Genomic DNA, 19,358 nt, shown 5'->3' with positions numbered 1-19,358 from the left:
TGAACCTCTTGGGTGCAACTCTCACACACGGCAAGCATGCACCCAGCCATGGGCCACAATGGGCAGTATGAGGACACCCACCTGTGTGACGTCTCATATTCACAGACCCACACATTGCATTTCCTATGCTCTTCCACCGATGAGAATAGCACGTGCACCCTCGGGGCTTTCACAAGAATGGCGAGCGTGATACCCAGGGGGGGGGGGGGGGGGGGGGACGACTCAAGGCCCCAAATCGTGCTCGCCACTGTGAAGTTTGCCTTCGGCCCTTCTGCAGTTTTGTTATCTGTGAAATAAGAGAGAACACGGCCCAGATATACAGCCAGAGCTGCTCTTTAAGTGTTTCAGCAACACGGGAAATAAAAGTACTCACTAATCCAAGAACACAAGAGAGTATCAGGCCAGGTCATAGTGAGGGGACAACGCAATTCTGGAAAGAGCACTTTATTCACACTGGCTACTCAAATATTGTCAACTTCCTCGGTCCATGAAGTACAAGTCGAAGGACCCCAGTATAAATAATTTCCTTCTTGGTGCGGACTCCAATCATTAAGCACTGTATGAAAGTGGCTGCGATAATGTAACCTTGGAGAAACCAATGGTGGGTGTGGATTTATGTAAGATATGTCCGAGATCAGAAATAAAAGGTCGCCACAGTCGTGTCCATGGGCAGTGTCTGGTATTACAGACCAAAGCCGGCTTCACATGGGCGCAAGTGCAGGCCTTAGCGCAGCTTTTTTGCGTGCATGTTGGCATAACATACCGTACTTTTTCTACCCGCAGGGCATGTTTATTTGCAAGCTACAGACAAACACACCGATTGAAATTACTAATTAGTTCCAAATGTGCTCTTTTTCCAGCAGAATTAGTGTTTCACGCATCTTCTTTCTCATCTCTCTCCCACCCCCCCCTTATTGACGTTTATGGGCACAAAGGCAAAGATAAAGCATGTTCCATTTTTTTGCACATCTATAAAAACGTGCAAGTGAAATAACCAATTGAAATCAATGGCTTCTATTCACTGCATATTACACATGCAAATACATCCGAGCGAAGTATTAACCCTTTCCAATCCACTGTCTGACCTGTGAAGACATTATGATTTAAGGCTATACAGCTCCGATGTTGGAAGATATCCATCGGGGTACTCTTACTGTATATTGCCAGCCTCTCTGCTGTCGAAGCCTATCCAACATGTCACCTCATGCAGTACTGGCTTTAGCCAGCAGATAGCGCTGTTGTATAACAGCAGTAAAAGAATAAGCCCCCTAGGAAAACCAGGATACAAATTGGACTGGAAAGGGTTAAGGGACCTTTCACTGAGGCGTATTTTCTCTCCAACAGCATACTGGCCCCTTATAGTAAATTGGTGTATGCAGGCAGGCAGGGGTGGAGAGTGTGTTTTTCATTTAAATACACAAAAAGGAGGCTATACCTTCCAGCAAAGTTACTAGCTAGTAGACACGATAATAAAACAGAGACTATTTTTTTTTTAGCGGAGTTGAAACAAAGTGACTTGTGAATTAATTATCACTGGTCACCCTTTGGGTGGCTGTTACTTCCACTCACTTTTTTGACCAACTCTGCAGACAATAGTCGGCCTGTGTAAAGGCACCCGAAACTGAAATACTTGGGGAGGAAGAGCAAGAAGCAGACCTTTATTTCCTAATCCCAGACAACCTTGTAATAGTAATTGGAATCACTAGTAAATAAACATGTGATCCCTAAATGGCGGTCTCCGCCTTGGGGGTTGTGCCTACGGAGTTTGTGTTTCCTGCAATAGCTTTGCTTTGTAAGGATGCATATGTTTACCTAATCCCAGAGAAGTTGTATTAATAGTAAATATAGATCTACTGTTAGTAAAACATCTTTCCTACATCCTCTACTAATCTACATTAGAATTCGCAATTAGGATAAGAACGGGAAAAGAAAAAAAAAAAAAAAGAATAAAAACACAAACCACTTGCACACAGCAGCGTCGTCCATAGCTGCCACCAGATACCGATGAGGCTGAAAAGTAAAGAGCAATCCAACCGGTTGCTACAGACATTTCCATCAGTTTTTATAAATTGCCCCGATCAGCATAGGCCCGGGTCCTTAACACTAATTAGAGGTCAGTTTCAGTCGGGTATTAGCCCTTACTTTGTTTTTGTTTCTCCTTTTAATGGAGTTGTTCAGTATTAGCAAAGTGGGGTCTTTATTTTGCACCTCTCTTGTCCACCGGCTTGTAGCGCAGCTCGTGGACAAAACGCATTTCTCAGGCCAGTCCACCCCTTTAAATAGAGAGACAAACTGAATGATGTGGTTACATAGATAATAGTGGGAAAGCGCTGGTGGGGTAATACTCTTAGCCATTCTTAGCACTTCTGTTGAACCTTTAAAAAACCCGCACAAGCCTGGAGGACGAGGCAACGGCCAGAACCGGTTCTAATTGGAGAACGGGGGGCTTTGTTGCTGCACGGCGAGGCGATTCTTCTACACCCGGGTGATGGACGAGTCCAATGCTTCAGACTATCAGGACATGATGAGAGTCCGTGAAGTAGAGCTGTGTTTGTGCAAGTTCAGGATTGCTCGCGCTTTCTCCTGCATGAGCAGCTGGTCCTGGGAGCCGCCGAAAGCGATGATTTTCCAAGCCGTACTCATCTGGGGAAGAAAGTGAACAGCAAGTGAGAGTCGGACAGAAATGGCAACGTGTGCAAGCCTCTTGGACTTCACCATTCGATAAACACACCACTGCAATAGCAAGTTTGTATAGACTTTTTTTTCTCTTTTACTACTATTGAACAATGAAAACATGTTTTTAAAGAAAAACAGCTGAATTTGTTTTCCCGCATTCAAAGATGACAACATTTTCATTTTCCTGAAAACGGAACTCTGAGGTCGTGTTGTTTTCCGGGAAGAGTTGTAGTTTTTAATGGCTCCATTTAAGGTCCATGTGACTTTTGGATTGTTTTTTTATTGCGGTTTTGGGGAGGTGAACAAAAGAAAAATAGCAATGCTGGTGTTACTTTTTAAAGTAAAGGCTCATTTACACGAGACTATCCGCTTTAAAAAAAAAAAAAAAAAAAAAAAAAAAAAAAGAACACACAGTGTCGTTTGAGCGATCTTTGAGCAATCATCGGCTCGTGTAAATGGGCCTTTATTTTTACTGCGTTAACTATGAGAGCTAAAATATTTTTATTGTCTGGGTCGTTACCAAGGCGGTAATATCTATTATGTGCTGCATTTTCAAAAATTTGGGGATTTTATCCAGTTAAAAAAATAATTAAAAAAAGATTTTTGTAGGAAAATTTTTTAGAAAAATTTTTTTTTATATTTCCCTACAACAACAAAAAAATTCCACAGTATTTGCTGCTGAATCTGGGGGCAGCCGCCGGCCCCGGATTCCGCACATCAAATCCGCTCATGTGCAGGAGCCCTGAGGCAGTTACAAGATACGTAAAGTCTGCTCCCCCGATTACACCGTGTTAAGGTACCTTCACCAGGGACACCCAGTAGCCAAATAATTGCTCGAAAAATCCAATTCGGAACGTGTAAACATGGCCACCAACCGGTCGGCGAGTGGTAAGTCGCTAGTCATTTACCAAAAAAAATAAAAAAGCACTGGCTGATCAAGTGTCTGGTGTAACATCAATTGTTTGTACTTGGACTTGCGAATGAATTTACATGGAGATCTGTCTGTGATCGATATCCCAGCACACTAATGTACCATCATCGCTCTGCTCAGAAAAGTCGTTAAAAGCAAACGAACGGTCATTCATACACCATTTTTTTTTATATGCTGGAAAGATAAATCTTGCAGCAAAGTGCATCCTTCTCCTATTCCATTACTAGATCCCCTTGGATGAAAAGGAAATGTCCGCGGATCAATGGATCCCCCAAATGCATCTACGCTGCTCCTACAGAAAATGTAGCACTACAAGGCTTCCACTAATCTCAATGGGCCGCCATGTAATACTCGACCACGTTTTTCTGGCATCTCCTACTCTTGCCTGCCAGTAATGGTTAATACTATGGAGTCTGTTGGAGACAATACGAGAAGTTAAAGACAATGACTTCCTAGTGCTAATCACTCGCTATCCCTAACCCCTCCTCGTTATCGCAGCAAGAGTCCACCGCGGCGTGCTGTGACATTTTCTTCCGACATTCATTGCGCTGGAGCAGATTCTTTGAATTAAGCCTAGGATCCAGGTAAAACAGTAGGTCTAGACATCAGAGGGACGAGCTTTAAAAACACGGCTGTCGCTTTAAACGATCTCAAAACGGAAGAGGATAATTATTTAAATTCCTCTAATTATGAATCTGTGTGGGAGCCACGGGTGGCATAGTAATAGCGAGATGGATGTTGTTTGGTAAGAGAACACCTGCAGTCAATTCTTTTCTCGCTTCATAATCTGCACAGAAATCAGCGTGTGCGCGTTAACCTTTTTATAGCCCAACTTAATCGCGAAGGTTTATTACCTGGAAGCGGCTACGAATCACTCACTACAAATTGCTATAACAACCCATTCTTCTGTACATCAGAAGGCCTGGAACTCGGACCAGGATGTTGTGTTACGGTGCTATATGCGACATGAACTGCCCATAAAGTTACTGTATACCGAGGCAGCAGAGGTTGGGCCACGTACGGAGATGGCATATGGAATTCTATCAGTATGTGCCGCATCCTTCATCATTACCAGTCCGTGACATTTTCTAAAAGCTATGAAAATTACAGTCAGACATTTCTTGGATCGGTTATTTCTAAGCAGCGAAGTGCCAGTCAAAAGGGGAAAAAAATGGAAATCTAAATGGACCCCATTAAAAGTCAATGGGAAGCCTCATATACATAACGGCTTCAGTAAAAATGAAAGCCTTGATGACGGTGTGAACACGGCCAAACCGCCAAGTATTACAATTAGAGATGAGCGACCGTGCTCGGCCCCGCCCCTTTTTCGCCCGAGTACCGCGATTTTCGAGTACTTCTGTACTCGGGCGAAAAAATTCAGGGGGCGCCGTGGTGGCGCAGAGGGTTGCAGCGGGGAGTGGGGGGGGGGGGGGGGGGGGAGAGGGAGAGAGAGAGGGCTCCCCCCCGCACCGCCGCGCCTCCCCGCCCCCCCCCCCCCCCCCCCCCCGAATCTTTACGCGCGAGTACTGAAGTACTCGAAAATGGCGGTACTCGGGTGCGTAAGTACTCATTACGAGTACGTTCGCTCATCTCTAATTACAATTGAAGAACGTCAGAAAGTTTTGTATCAACAACTGCCTCAGACAGCAAAAGCCAGCAGAGTCTTGTCAAAAGTTTTGTAAAGTGTACTTGTTAAACTTTTTGCACATGTCAGGGCAACATGTCAAAAGTTTGTAGTCAGTGGGGGTCCCACTACTGACAGCGCATCTGATTCCTGAAATACGAGGGCTGCAGCACTCACCCGAGCGCCGTGCCCCTTCGGCAGTCTTCGCTGCCTGTCGGCTCCTCTCGTCAGCTGAAGATAAGTGCATCGAGGTTACTAGACACCTACAGACCTTTGAGCACCCGTTTTCAGTTGCCAAGAGGCATGAAGATAGTCGAAAGGGCCCAGTGCTGCAGCCCTCTTATTTCAGCGATCAGCAGGAGTTCAGCAGTAGGAGCTCCACTGAATCAAAACTTTTGACATGTGAAGTTTGTATACAGTGCAGTTAGGGTATATTTGCATCGCAGACTTCGCCACAGCAGCATTAACAGAAAACAAAGCTTTGTGGTTTTTCGTGCAGATCCGTGTGAGGAATTTTCCCTGTCAATGTCACTTCTTGATGCGGAGATGCAATATTCTGCATCTGAATTCGCAGAGATTTTGCACATTGACCGGACAAATTTCCTGCACAAACAACTGCATTTATTTTTTTCCGATGGAATTTGTCACAGAAAACACACTGCCGTATCTCTCCATGTGAGCATACCCCCCTTACTATATATATTAAAGGGGTTGTCTCACGGCAGCAAGTGGGGTTATACACTTCCGTATGGCCATATTAATGCACTTTGTAATATACATCGTGCATTAAATATGAGCCATACAGAAGTTATTCACTTACCTGCTCCGATGCTGGCGTCCCCGTCTCCATGGTGCCGACTAAAGCTGCCTTCTCCCTGGATTAGATGCGCCTGCGCTGTCTGCCCTCTTCTGTCTGGCTCCGGTGCGCTCGCGCTGCATGCGCAGAAGACCTCTGCAGCGCGAGCACACTGGAGCCGGACAGAAGAGGGCAGACAGCGCAAGCGCGTCTAATCCCGGCAGAAGGCAGCTTTAGGAGGGGTAAGTGTATAACTTCTGTATGGCTCATATTTAATGCACAATGTATATTACAAAGTGCATTAATATGGCCAAACAGAAGTGTATAACCCCACTTGCTATCACGGGACAACCCCTTTAGACGCAAGTTCACACATTGCAGATTTTCAGACGGACCTGTACCAAAATCCACAACATAATCCGTTCTGCGGATCTGGAACACATTTCTCCATTTTAATTGAAGGAGTGACTCCTGCTGTAGATCTGTACTAGTGGTGCGACATTTGAAGCAGATTTTCAACAAAATCTGTGTGCAGAATTCCGATGTGGAAATGCGTTTCTGCATCAAGTCACGTCACTTCTTGATGCAAAAATGCAATTTTCTGCTTTATTTCCACATGCACATTTTGCCAACTGACAAGGCTAAATCTGCACATGGATCTGCGCCAAAAAGACAGATTGAATTTCGACCAAAATTTGCGTCAAACAGAAAAGCGTTGGATTCCACTGTGTGAACATACTGTAAAAATTATAGCAAGAAGTGGCTGGCCCGATTTGTTTCAGCAACTGTAAGACACCTAAATAACTGCAAAAGCAGAGTTGGAGGAGATTCCAGCACCGTAAGTACTTGCCGTCCCACTGACTACTAGGGTACGGCAATATGAGCCATACAAGCTGCAATTTTTAAAGTGCTTTCCATTGAATGTGCAGGAAAAAGCGGATGAGATGTAAAAAACAAGTCTTCATCCACACAATGAGGAAAAATCCTCTGCATAATACAAACGGCAAAACAGACCTGTGATGTGGGTTTTAAACCCAAAGCATATCAAAGTATACTGCGGATTATCAGCATGGATATCACCTTTTGCAAAGGGTGAAATATGTGATAAAGCCGCAGCATTTCTGCAATGAAATCAGCAACAAACTGCACCATTTGGCACGGTGTTCGCCATCAAGGATTTAAATAGATGCTCCGTCAGTAAACTACTGGTGACCCATCCTCAGTTTAGATCAACAGTTGATCATTACAGTCTGCTGCTTAACATCACCGTGAATCAGCCAATTTAACAAGCCGCAGCCTCTTCTCAGGCCAGTGACGTCACATCCATCGATCACAGCCCGAGAGCAGCTCAGTTCCACTCAAATGAATGGGGCCAAGCTGCAAAACCAGGCAGAGACGCTATAAAGCAGCACTGTGCCTGGTATGGACTGAAGTGACAGCAGCATGGTCATCCCAAGCAGCTGACCAGTGGGGATCCCAAGCAGCAAAACGTCGACAATTATTGATAACCTACCCCAAAGGACAGGTCATTAGTAGATTATGCTTTAAGGGTTTTTTCCAGCACTATGAACTGAGGATCATGCCCTTCTGACAGGAGACAGAGGTGGCCTCACGAAACTGGACTACCTTATGAGATGATAGTCCAACACTTCACATTACTCTTGAAGAAACAGCTTTTAGAGAAGGAGTAACGATCACAACAGATTTAAAGTGCCATTTCTTGATGGCAATAGCAATTCAAATAGCTCGATATTCTGCTGACCACATGGTGCTCTCCGGCTTTATTAGAAGGCACTTACCGGTTCTGGAGTCCTGAGCGTTTCTGTTCCTGAGGGTTTCTCAGCATTACAAACTAGAGATTTATCAGCCTTCAAAACGGCTCCTGTACTCCTGCTATAAGAGCTCTTCACCTCCGCAGGCAAGCTTGGGCCAGAGTCTGTAATTAAGTGTAGGGCTGGTTCAGCTTTGACGAGTACACCTTTACCGGTTTTCCGAAGTGATGACTCCTGTGTTTTCACCAGCTCTCCAATGTCAGTATGTGAGGTTTCTTCGTGGATATAGGAGCTGCTGCTTGGCTTGACCTGGACAAATCCCTGATTTAATAAGCTGTTCTCTTTACTACTGCAAGACGACTCATTCAAGGACATGGATAAGAAGCTCTCGCAGGTCTGGGGCTTGGAGAGAGAACGGAACATTATTCAAAAGCCATCAAAACAAATGACAATATGCACTTGAAACAAGCAGCAACAATCCAAACCCCATCAGCACTAATGTCAGATTGCAGTTAAGTCTCCAACTCTGAGCTTATTATACAGAGGCGGGCCGTGATCTCGTTGCGTTGGAAGTTAGCGGATTCTTACCCACCACCAACGCGTTTCAGAATATAACTATACGTATCAGAGGATTTTAATTGTATTTTCTTTTCTAATCCCTTAGACCGCTTTCACATGGCTGAGAAAAATCGCACGAGATTTGCGTGTTGCGAGACGCATAAATATCACGCGAATATGAACCCCATTCTTTTGAATGGAGTCATATACAGAAGTGATTTTTTTTCGCGATTGAAAACACTTGCCGATCCTCCTACGCAGCTGATAGTCGCACCGGAGGATTGCTATTTTATTGCAGTGACTGGAGACGTTTTTAGAAAGATGTCTCGCAGCGGTGAGAAAACACTCGCTGAAAGGACGATACTGGGCTGAGTTTCTTGGTACGAGATCGCACTTGCCTGTGTGTAGGCAGTCTTAAGCATACAACTTTTTTTTTTTTACTAAAACTACTATTAGTTTTTCCTCCCCACTTTCAAAAAGACATTTAAAAAAACCAAAAACCTTATTTTTCCAGCAAATCCTAACTTTATTCCCTTCAACGCAGCTATCTTACTTGTTTTTTGCGAGATGCGTTAGCCCGTTTTCACATGACTGAGATTTGTGCATTGCAAGACGCAAGAATACAAACTTTATTCTTTTGAATTGGATCGTACACAGGAGCAACTTTTTCCAGCATCGCAGCTTACTATGAAACAAATCACAGCACATCCTATCTTCGGGCATGCCCTTGCATCGTGCAAGGTTTTCAATCGGGCACAAAAGTGCAATGCGAGGTCTCTCATTGAAAACCGAAGTGATACAAGGCGGTTTTGATATAACTACGCCTCACATCCACAGGAAAATAAATAAATCACATTTTGGCAAGTGCGATAATCAGATATCACACTCACCTGTGTGAAGTTAGGCTTAGATTAGTTTTTCAGTACCTTATATGATACTTTTCTATGGTACTAAGTAGGCTGCAATGAGGGGGGGGGGGGGGGGGGAATACACAATTTCTTTGCAGGGTTTTTTACGGCACACACTGCGGCAAACACGACATGAAACTTTATTCTGTGGGTCAGTACACTTCAGATACCAAATTTAGGGGGTTTTTTGCGACTATACTTTTAAAAAATAAAAATGCAAAAATATTCTTTCGCCATTTTCTGACTGCCATAATTTTATCTTCCAGTCAATCGGGTAGTGGAAGAGCTCGTCTTTGCGGAACAACCTGCAGCTTCCATTAGTACTAGAGATGAGCGAACGTACTCGCTAAGGCAGACTACTCGAGCAAGTAGTGCCTTATGCGAGTACCTGCCACTCGTCTCAAAAGATTCGGGTGACGGCAGGGGGTGGGGAGCGGTGGGGGAGAGCGGCAAGTTGTGGGAGTAACCGGGGGGAAGGGGGGAAGAAGAGTGATCACCACCACCCCCCCCCCCACCCCGTTCCCTACCGCCACCCAAATCTTTTGAGACAAGCGGGCAGGTACTCGCATAAGGCACTACTCGCTTGAGTAGTTTGCCTTAGCGAGTACGATCGCTCATCTCTAATTAGTACCATTTTGGAATACATACAAATTTTGAATACTTGTTTTGAAATTATTTTCTGGGAGACAGAAATAAATTAAAACAAAAAGAAAAAAAGCTCAATCCTAACATTGTGTATTCGTTTTCTGACAACGTTCACATTCCGGCATAAATGCGTTGTTTTAAAGATCGGACGCAATGTATGCGGCAGTAAAAATGCGTTTTGGGTTTTCAGTTTACATTTTTTATTATAAAAATACAGAGAAAGGTTTTTGGTTTTTCATTTTACCCTTACCATCTTTTATTTATTTTTATTTTTTAATAAAAAAAAGTTTTTGTTTTTTTATTAAAGTCTCTATACGGGACTTGAACTAGTGATTGTTTGATCACTTATACCTGGGCTGCCATGACAACCTAACAATACCTTGCAATCTCATCACAGAGGGCTGCTTGGGACTCCCAAACACCAATCAGTACATTTATATGCCACTGTCAGAGTTGACAGCAGCATTAAGAGTGTTAAAAGCCCCAATCGGCATCAAACACTATTTGTGGCTATTGCGGGTGTCAGCTGTCAGACGGCCGGCACACACCATGCACAAAGCGGGGTCGGTTCATGAGCCCACACCATACAGATCCCTGTCGCTGGTGTTAAAGCTATGTTTTTAAGTACACCTTATCTTTGAACATACAACGAATATAATTCACATAAAAAGTGGAGTAACTTTACAAACACTTCGCATTTCTGCATCTTATGCTGATAGAGCTAAAAACCCGAGTTACATACTGGAGCTCCATTCACAATATTGCTAGTTGACAGTGGAAACAATCATCAAGCTTTCTGACCAACACAACTAAAAGGGGTTGTCCAAGTTAGAGCTTAAGAGTACAACACCTTCGGCATACAGTAAAATAGTCATACGCACCTCTCCAGCTCTGTCTCACGCCGCTGCTGGGTCCTCTGTGCCGCTGTTTACAGGCTACCATCCTACCCAGTTTATGGGACGTCACAGGCACTGCAGCCAATAACAGAGCTCAGCGACTGAGTGCAGCACCTATGATGTCCAGTAAACAGGCTGGGAAAGCCTATAACAGTGCTGTCAGAAGAGAGACCCGGAGCAGAGAGCCACGGGACACAGTGGGAGTGGGGAGAGGAGCGTATATGGCTATTTTACTGCACGCAGAAGTGGATTTTTTCATAAGCTATAACTCAGACAACCCCATTAAAGCAATAGAAAGGTTACTTTATCAAATCATTAAAATACAATGTTTTATACATATATAAAAATAAATGACAAGACACTGGAACAGATATGTCCGCTCTGGAGCCTTAAGGCCACTCTCACACATACCATTTGTTCAAAGGCGTTCCACGGGTTTTTGTTTTTTTTCAAAACACACCCCATCATCACAACGGGTGAGAAGGTGCGTTAAAAAGGGTTGAAACGCATGAAAATAGAGCAGACAGCATTTGAAAATAGCGGTGTTAGAAACGCCACAATCAAACGCTCGTCCGAGAAGCCACAATGGAGGAGTTTTACAGCATTTAGCGTGGAATTTAAAATCTCGCGCTAAACGCTGTAAAACCGGTGTGCGAGAGCGGCCTTAGGAGCCTGGAGTGCAGCTTTCTACTGTAACTTCTATCTGGTGCACAAAAAATAAAGAAAAAAGGAGACTTGACATCTGACACACTTGTCATCAGCATTATAAAGTTGTATAACCATGTGAAGCTCTGAGGAAGGGGGGAGATGGGGCAACACCCTTTATAACCTCCAGTCCAGCCTTTAGCTTGTGGCCAAATAAAGCTATATCCAATACATCTAATCTCTTCACAGATTGAGGTCATCAGTTGTCGGCATGACAGAATTTGGCTAATACTCAGTTATTTAGGCCAACATTTCTCATGCCTGGACCTAGCTTTACTCAATCAAAAAGGGTGTGACGGGTATGCATTTTATTTCAAAACTGTAAAATGGGATTTAAAAGGGTGAAGAAGAAAAAAAAAAAAGGACTTTTCAATCGAGTGATGACTGCTAGGTTTGGCTTCTCAGACCCCTAGCAAACAATTGTGCAGGTGGAAACTGTTGTTGACCGCAAGGAAAATATATTTTAGATACCCCCCTCTCTATGGCTAGGAGCATACGTTTATTGAAAAAAAAAAATTTTTTAAAGCCCGTTACGTCCCCACACAAAAAAAAAAAAAAAAAAACACGACTTTTCTGTGTGCAGCTCAATGTGGGCTCGTTATTCTGTCCTATGTCATCCATCTTTGAAGCCCACAAATTGAATTCAAAATTGGATTTCAAAGGGTTGTTTTTTTTCTGAGTTTCCTAGGGGGCTCTCTATTATATAGTGGTGCCATCTGCTGGCTAGAGCTAGTACTGCAGTATGTGACATGCTGGAGAGGCCCTAATCAACAGGCCGGCCAGTAATCTACAGTAAGAATACCCTGCTGGACGTGTTGTGACATCGGAGCTATACAGCCTTCAATCAGAATGTCTCTAGACGTCAGATAGTGGATTGGAAAGGGTTAAGAGGCAGGAAAAAAAATTAAGAAAACCGGTCAGCACATGGACTGTGCAGATGGCATCAATGCACTGTCCGTTTTTTTTTTTTTCTTCTCAGCCCTGGAAGCTTTCACAAGACCCAAGGCCACTACGATGAAGGAAAGGCCCCCAGCAGTTCCCTTATGGCCAGGTTGATCGTGTAATAAAGGGAGTATTCCCTTCTCTGCGGCAGTTAAAATGCTGCTGTCAGAAATGACTGTAGCATCTAAAACTAAGAGCCACAGAGTTCCCAGATTACAGCCACTGTGGTCGGGTGTCAGTTGTCACAAACAGCCGACACCTACAGCTTATTAAGCAGGCTCAGCTCTTGAGTCCATGCTATATAGGTAAACACAGGGGGGGAAAAAATGGCATAGCCATAAGTCTCACTGATAGCAGCACTTTGCCCATGGATGGGAGTGTCAAGCACAAGTCTCCCTCCAAGATATCCATACCCTGTCAGGGAATATACACAAGAGGCAATTTACTTACCTTGATCCAATTTGAATGCAGTAGTGCTGGTATCTCCACTTCTGGGCCGTTTCCAGACACCGGGTTATGCGATAAGTCGTTCTCCTTTCTTCCGGGATCAGTGATGTCATTGCAGGAGAGCGGGCTGTTCGGCTCATTTCAAGAAGTAAAGCCAAACCCCTTTATCAGAGAGAAGAGGGTTGGCTTTAGTTCTTGAAATGAGCTGAACAGCCAGCCCTCCCGCAATGACATCACTGATCCCGGAAGAAAGGAGAAATACGTATCACGTAACCCGGTGTCGGCAATGGGCCAGAACTGGAGGTGCCAGCACTACTGGCTGCAGACTGGTTAAGAATATTTCTCCAGATAACCCCTTTACAGCTGTCAGTGACCGATACCTTAAAGCAACTAGCATTTTCTACAGGTGTGGATAATCCTAACGTAACATTTTACCTGGACTTGTGGAGAGACAGTTGAAGAAAGGGAAAGTGTAGGAGGCTTGATCTCCTTGTCAATAACATCTAAAGCAAGAGACTTTCGTACCTTCTTGATAGGACTATGAGAAAGCTGAAAGGATAAAATAGAAATGCCAACTATAACTGCGTAAAGGAAACAAACACAATGTATACAAAGGATTGGTCACCTACAGGATGGCACGGACTGTATAAAATGTGCGGGAATGATCTATTACTTACTCCAGGTTTCCGCTTCTGACGTTCATGCTTGGAATCCTCTACAATGACCAGTTCTATACCAGATTCGTTGCGCAGAACTTCTTTCAGATCCTCTTCGAGGTGAGGCGTTGGAGGCTACAAGTTTACAGCATATCAGTCACTACGGTATCTACCAAAGACTACACTGATGGTATTTTACAGCAAAATTAACATAAGCTTTTACAAGTTTTCGAGTTGCAAATTTGGAAGCAAAATCCACACCTTGAAATCTTTGTCCCTTCCCTCAAACAATACCTGAGCACTTTCTGCAGTGTGGTAGGGTGCACTATCCTGCTGAAAGAGGCCACTGCCATTAGGAAATACTGCTACACTATGGGAGGATGACAACTTGGCAGAGGCTGTGACACTGGGTAATGTTCTACTAGGGAACCATGGGTCTGCAACAATGCTTAGGTAGGTGGTACATGCCAAAGTGTCTAAATGAATGCCAAGATTTCCCAGCAGAACATTGCTTCGAGTGCCTCTCATTTTATGCCGTGCCCAGCCGTTGAAATGTTTTTATAGTGGGAAGGACACGGATTACTTACCGGTAGTCCCTTTTCCAGGAGTCATCACGACGGCCCCATTACATATGGAGGTTGCCCTCTGACCCAGGTAGGGACAGGAAGAGTTTAAAAGCACCTCCCTTTCCACCCGTGCTTCAGTGACTTATAAATCATTACGGTGGACAATGTTTACTAAACCAAATTTTACCTTTATTCGGTCATATTTACATTTGAAGAACATAAATTATTCTTAAAGGGGAGGGAACTATGGGCCGTCGTGATGACTCCTGGAAAAGGGACTACCGGTAAGTAATCCGTGTCCTTCCAGAGCGTCATCCCGACGGCCCCATTACATATGGAGTATACCAAATTATACGTGGCCCTAGGGTGGGACTACTGCCTGAAGGACTTTACGTCCGTAACTCAGGTCTTTGTCCGACTGGACGTTAACCCTGTAATGTCGGGTAAATGTATGTATACTCGACCAGGTCGCCGCCTTGCAGATCTGCTCGGCAGACGCCTGGCCTTTTTCTGCCCAAGAGGAGGAAAGAGAGCGAGTGGAGTGAGCTCTAATTTTTCCCGGAGGGTCGAGACCCCTGGCTTTATATGCCTCTTGGATGGCGGTCTTGATCCACCTCGCGATGGTGCTCTTAGTTGCCGTCTTTCCTTTTGCCGGCCCCTGAAATTGAATGAAGAGGTTATTATTTTTACGGAAAGAGCGGGTGGCCTCTAGGTACGCTAGAACAGCTCTCCTAACGTCTAGGTTATGAAATTCTCTCTCTTTCTCGTTACGGGGATTTTGACAGAAGGAGGGCAGAGTGATCGTCTGCTCCCTATGAAATTTTGACACTACCTTCGGAAGGAAGGCTGGGTCTAGTTTGAAGGTAATCCTGTCGTCTTGTATTACCATGTATGGTTCAATACAATGTAATGCTTGCAATTCCCCTATTCTCCGAGCCGATGTTATGGCAACTAAAAGGGTAACTTTTAGTGTGAGCAGCCTCAAGGAGAGTTGTGAGAGGGGTTCGAAGGGGGATTGGCAAAAGCTAGTTAAGACTATATTTAGGTCCCAGGTAGGAAAGGTTTCTCTAACAAAGGGTCGAAGCCGTTCTGCCCCTTTGAGAAACCTACGCACCCAGCGGTGTTCTGCCAAGGGAAAATCTAGATAGGACCCTAGTGCTGCTGTATGGACTTTAAGGGTTCTAGGACTAAGGCCTTTTTCTAGGCCTGCCTGCAAAAATTCCAGGATTACGGGAATGTCAATTCCTGGGATTTTCCCTGGCTCTATTTTACAGAACTCTGTGAATTTTTTCCATATCCTATCGTAGATAGCTATCGTGATAGGTTTACGGCTTTTTGTTAGGGTAGTAATTACATTATGGGAGAGTCCCTTCCCACGCAGTATCATGCTTTCAGCATCCATGCTGCTAGCTTCAATTTCTCGACCCCTGGGTATGTTAGTGGGCCCTGGAGGAGAAGATCTTCTACGGCTGGTAGTAGGAATGGACCCTGGATCGCCAAGGCTTTTAGCAGGGGATACCAGGGCCTTTTGTCCCACATAGGGGCAACTAGTATGACTGACGCCCGGCTGGTTTGGATTTTCCTGAGGGTGCGGGGGATCAGTGGGAAGGGAGGAAAGGCGTAGGCTAGGTCCATGTCCCAGCTTTGGGACAGGGCGTCTACCCCGCGTGGATTGTCTCTGGGGTTCAGCGAGTAAAAGTCCTGGCACTTTGAATTTCTCTTCGTGGCGAACAGGTCTATCTGCGGTTCTCCCCACTGGCAGATTAGTTGGTCGAAGACTCGCTGATTCAGTCCCCATTCTCCTGGATGGATGCTCTGTCTGCTCAGGAAGTCGGCAGCGACGTTTGTGGACCCTTTTAAGTGGATCGCTGAGAGGGACAGCACGTTGGATTCCGCCCAGCGGAGTATCTCTGTTGCCAGTCGTTGCAGGTGCGGGTGTCGCGTTCCCCCCTGGTGACGAACAAATGACAGAGCTGTCATATTATCGGTTAGGATTTTGACATGCCTTCCTTTTATAAGGGGTTCTGCCGCCTGAAGGGCTTCCCAGATTGCCCTTAGTTCTCTGAAATTGGATGAGCGTTTAGCTACTTGGGGGTCCCAAATCCCCTGTAGATTTTGGTCGGCTACTTGGGCTCCCCATCCCGTTTTGCTGGCATCTGTTGTGATGGGTACGGTAGATTCTTGTGACCAAGAGGTACCTTTGCTTAGGTTCCTCTGTGAGGTCCACCAGCGTAGGGACTCTTTGACTCGGACGGACAGGCTCACCTTCTTATCCAGGGATGTCTGCCGTTTGTCCCAGTTGGCAAGGATAAATCCTTGTAATTGCCGGGTATGGGCCTGTGCCCATGGGACTATCTGAATGCAAGCCGTCAGGATGCCCAGCACCTTCATTGTTTCTCTAATGGAAACCGCCGTAGCCTGACAGAAGGATTTTACTCTTTGGGTGAGGTCTTCCTTCCTAGATGATGGAAGCCGGGATTCCTGGATGTGGGAGTCTAGTAATACTCCCAGGTACACCTTTTGTGTACCAGGGTTCAAGTCGGACTTCTGCTTGTTAACTATCCACCCTAAACTGTTTAGGGTGGATAAGACCATGGATAGGTCTATACGCATGGTCTTCTCCGTCCTTGACACCAACAAAAAGTCATCCAGATACGGAAATATGCGGATCTGATTCCGCCTGAAGTAGGCTACCATCTCTATAACGATTTTCGTGAATACCCGAGGGGCGGTGGAGATTCCGAATGGAAGGGCCGTGAATTGGTAATGTTGGATCTTGTCTCCCTCCCGCAGAGCAAACCTCAGGTACTTGTGATGGGCTGCCGTTATTGGGACATGGTAATATGCATCTTTAAGATCTATGGTGCACATTACACTATCTCGATCTATTAGTGGGACGATGGATCTTACTGTTTCCATCTTGAATTTTTTGTACGAGATAAATTGATTTAGGGCTTTAAGATTAAATATAGTCCTAATGGAACCATTCGGTTTTTTTATTAGAAATAGGGGGGAATAGAATCCCTCACCCCTTTCGTAATCGGGGACTTGTGTAATGACCCCTAGGTCCTTAAGTTCCTGAACGCCTTTTATGAGGTTCCCTTGTTCCTGTAGGGACCCCGGGGAGGTTATAAGGAATCTCCTAGGGGGTAGCGAGTGGAATTCAATTTGGTACCCTGCTTCGATTATTCGGAGTACCCAGGGGTTAGACGTTACCCCTTGCCACTGGCTTAGATAGCCCGCTAATCTACCCCCTGTTTGTTCAGGGGAGGGTTGGACTTCCTTACCCCGACCTCCCTTGGGGTACGACCATCTTCCAGTCTTCCCTTTCCCTTTAACTTCGGGAGGAGGCTGGCGCGTCCTCTTCGGGAAGGATGGTTTCCTGAAAGGTTGTCTGTCAGGCAGGGTTTTACTCTTGTCGCCGACTTTTTCCAGGATTTTGTCCAGGACGGGCCCAAACATATATTCCCCTTGGAAGGGGATGGCGCAGAGCTTATTTTTGGATGTAATGTCTGCGGCCCAAGTCTTCAGCCATAGTGCCCTTCTCGCTGAGTTGCTGAGGACTCCGGTTTTTGCCCCGTATCTTACCGTCTCCGCTGATGCGTCAGCCAGGAAGGCGGTAGCCATTTTTAAGAGGGGGAGACAGCTGGCCAACTCCTCTCTGGGGGCCCGATCCTTTATGGAGGCTTCTAGCCTGTTTAGCCAGAGCGCCATGGATCTAGCCACTGAGGTTGAGGCTATGTTAGCCTCGATGGTGAGGGATGTTGCCTCCCAGGCTTTCTTCATTAATCCGTCGATTTTTTTATCCATCGGATCGGATAGCTGGGAGGTGTCCTCGAAGGGCAAGAGGGTCTTCTTGGCCACTTTTGCGATCTGGATGTCCACCTTGGGGGTTTCCCTGTACAGGCGGACGTCCTCGGTAGCGAATGCGAGCCGGTTTCGGATCTCTTTTGGAACAGTGATCCTTTTTTCCGGTTCCTGCCATTCATCTATGATCACTTGCTGCAGCGTCTGGTTGACTGGGAACATGATCTTTCTTCTAGATCGGAGGCCGCCAAACATCTCATCCTGGATTGTTCTCGGCGGGTTATCTTCCTCAATTTGCATTGTTTCCCTCACCGCCTTGATGAGGTGCGCAATGTCGTTTGATGAGAAGTAATATTTCTTCTCGTCTTCTATGGGAACCGGTGGGTCCTCTAATTCCCCTTCGGATAGGAGCTCCAGCGATTCACCGGAGATCGAACTCGCCGACTCGGTCTGTCTAGGTCTTTTAGGGACCCGTGACGGACCTGGCTGGGCCTGGGGAAGGGACGCCATGGAAGCCTGCAGCTCTTCCCTTATCATGCAGCGGATATCGGATTTGAATGCTGCTTTCTCCTCTGCGAGAATTTTCCCCGTGCATCTGTGAAGGCAGAGCAATTCACTGTTATAGCAGTGCAAGCGTTGGATTCAGGAGCATTACTTGCGGTAATACACTCACTCCTCGCATAGGGGTTTTTTATAGCTCTCCTCGAGCCTTTTGTTGCAGAGGACGCATTTTTTCGATTTTTTCCTCGGGTCCATTTTCTTTGGACCCTCCTTATCCATCTACCCATGAAAGTGGGGGAGAGGGGAGACAAGAAAGGGAACATATATGCATCCGCTGTACAAGTGACCATTTGCGCATGTTTTGGCGTATAGCCTACTTACAGTTGGTAGGGTGTCAATCTCTCCCTCACGTGCTGAGCTGTCGCGGGTAGACATACTCACATACACTTGTCTGGCAGTCAGCAGGAACCTCCATGGAGTTTAGCCTGCTTTTATGGGGAGGATTTTCAAATTTGGCGCCATTTCCGGGTTTTCGCCGGTAGCCACGCCCCCTACGTTGTGCGCGTGACGTCAACACGCCGGATGACGTCACCGCTATGCGCCCGAGGTCCAGGGAGGCCGCCGCTGCCGTTCCCCTGCCAGGAGGAACTATCCCATCACAGCAGCGGCGGCCCGAACATGCGATCCGCGCGAGGGAGACCAGCGCTACTGGGCGACTGACGGCTCCGTCGGCAGCGCAGGTCGGGGATGCAGGGACTCTTGAGTGTGCGGCCCCGACCTCTACCCCTCCAGGGGGGCCGCACAGCGTGCGGTAAGTATTTCTTTGCGGTAAGTCTTCTTGCCTCCGCAGCTTCCTATCTCCTGCAGCTCTGGAGCTGCTCCTCTGTCCCACCGTAGGGACAGGAAGACACTGAAGCACGGGTGGAAA

General features: G+C 45.9%; 1 protein-coding gene across 2 annotated transcripts in view; it reads right to left on the bottom strand.

The window, feature by feature from the left end:
• Positions 1–428: 428 nt before the first annotated feature.
• The window catches only part of MYBL2 (MYB proto-oncogene like 2), a 46,238-nt gene continuing 27,308 nt past the window's right edge, over positions 429–19,358 (bottom strand). Inside the window, exons 11-14 of one of the 2 annotated variants that reach the window (XM_066588091.1) lie at positions 13,578–13,691; positions 13,336–13,449; positions 7,827–8,201; positions 429–2,643 (exon numbers count right to left, since the gene is read on the bottom strand). In XM_066588091.1, the coding sequence (XP_066444188.1) occupies positions 2,515–2,643; positions 7,827–8,201; positions 13,336–13,449; positions 13,578–13,691 (732 nt within the window). In that variant the 3' untranslated portion in view covers positions 429–2,514. The remainder of the gene's footprint in view (positions 2,644–7,826; positions 8,202–13,335; positions 13,450–13,577; positions 13,692–19,358) is intronic. The other variant, XM_066588092.1, reaches the window with a different exon arrangement.

This window comes from Eleutherodactylus coqui, chromosome 13, assembly GCF_035609145.1.
Source record: "Eleutherodactylus coqui strain aEleCoq1 chromosome 13, aEleCoq1.hap1, whole genome shotgun sequence".
Taxonomy (NCBI): Eukaryota; Metazoa; Chordata; class Amphibia; order Anura; family Eleutherodactylidae; genus Eleutherodactylus; species Eleutherodactylus coqui.
The sequence above is the reverse complement of the archived record's forward strand: the minus strand, read 5'-3'. Positions and strand labels throughout refer to the sequence as shown.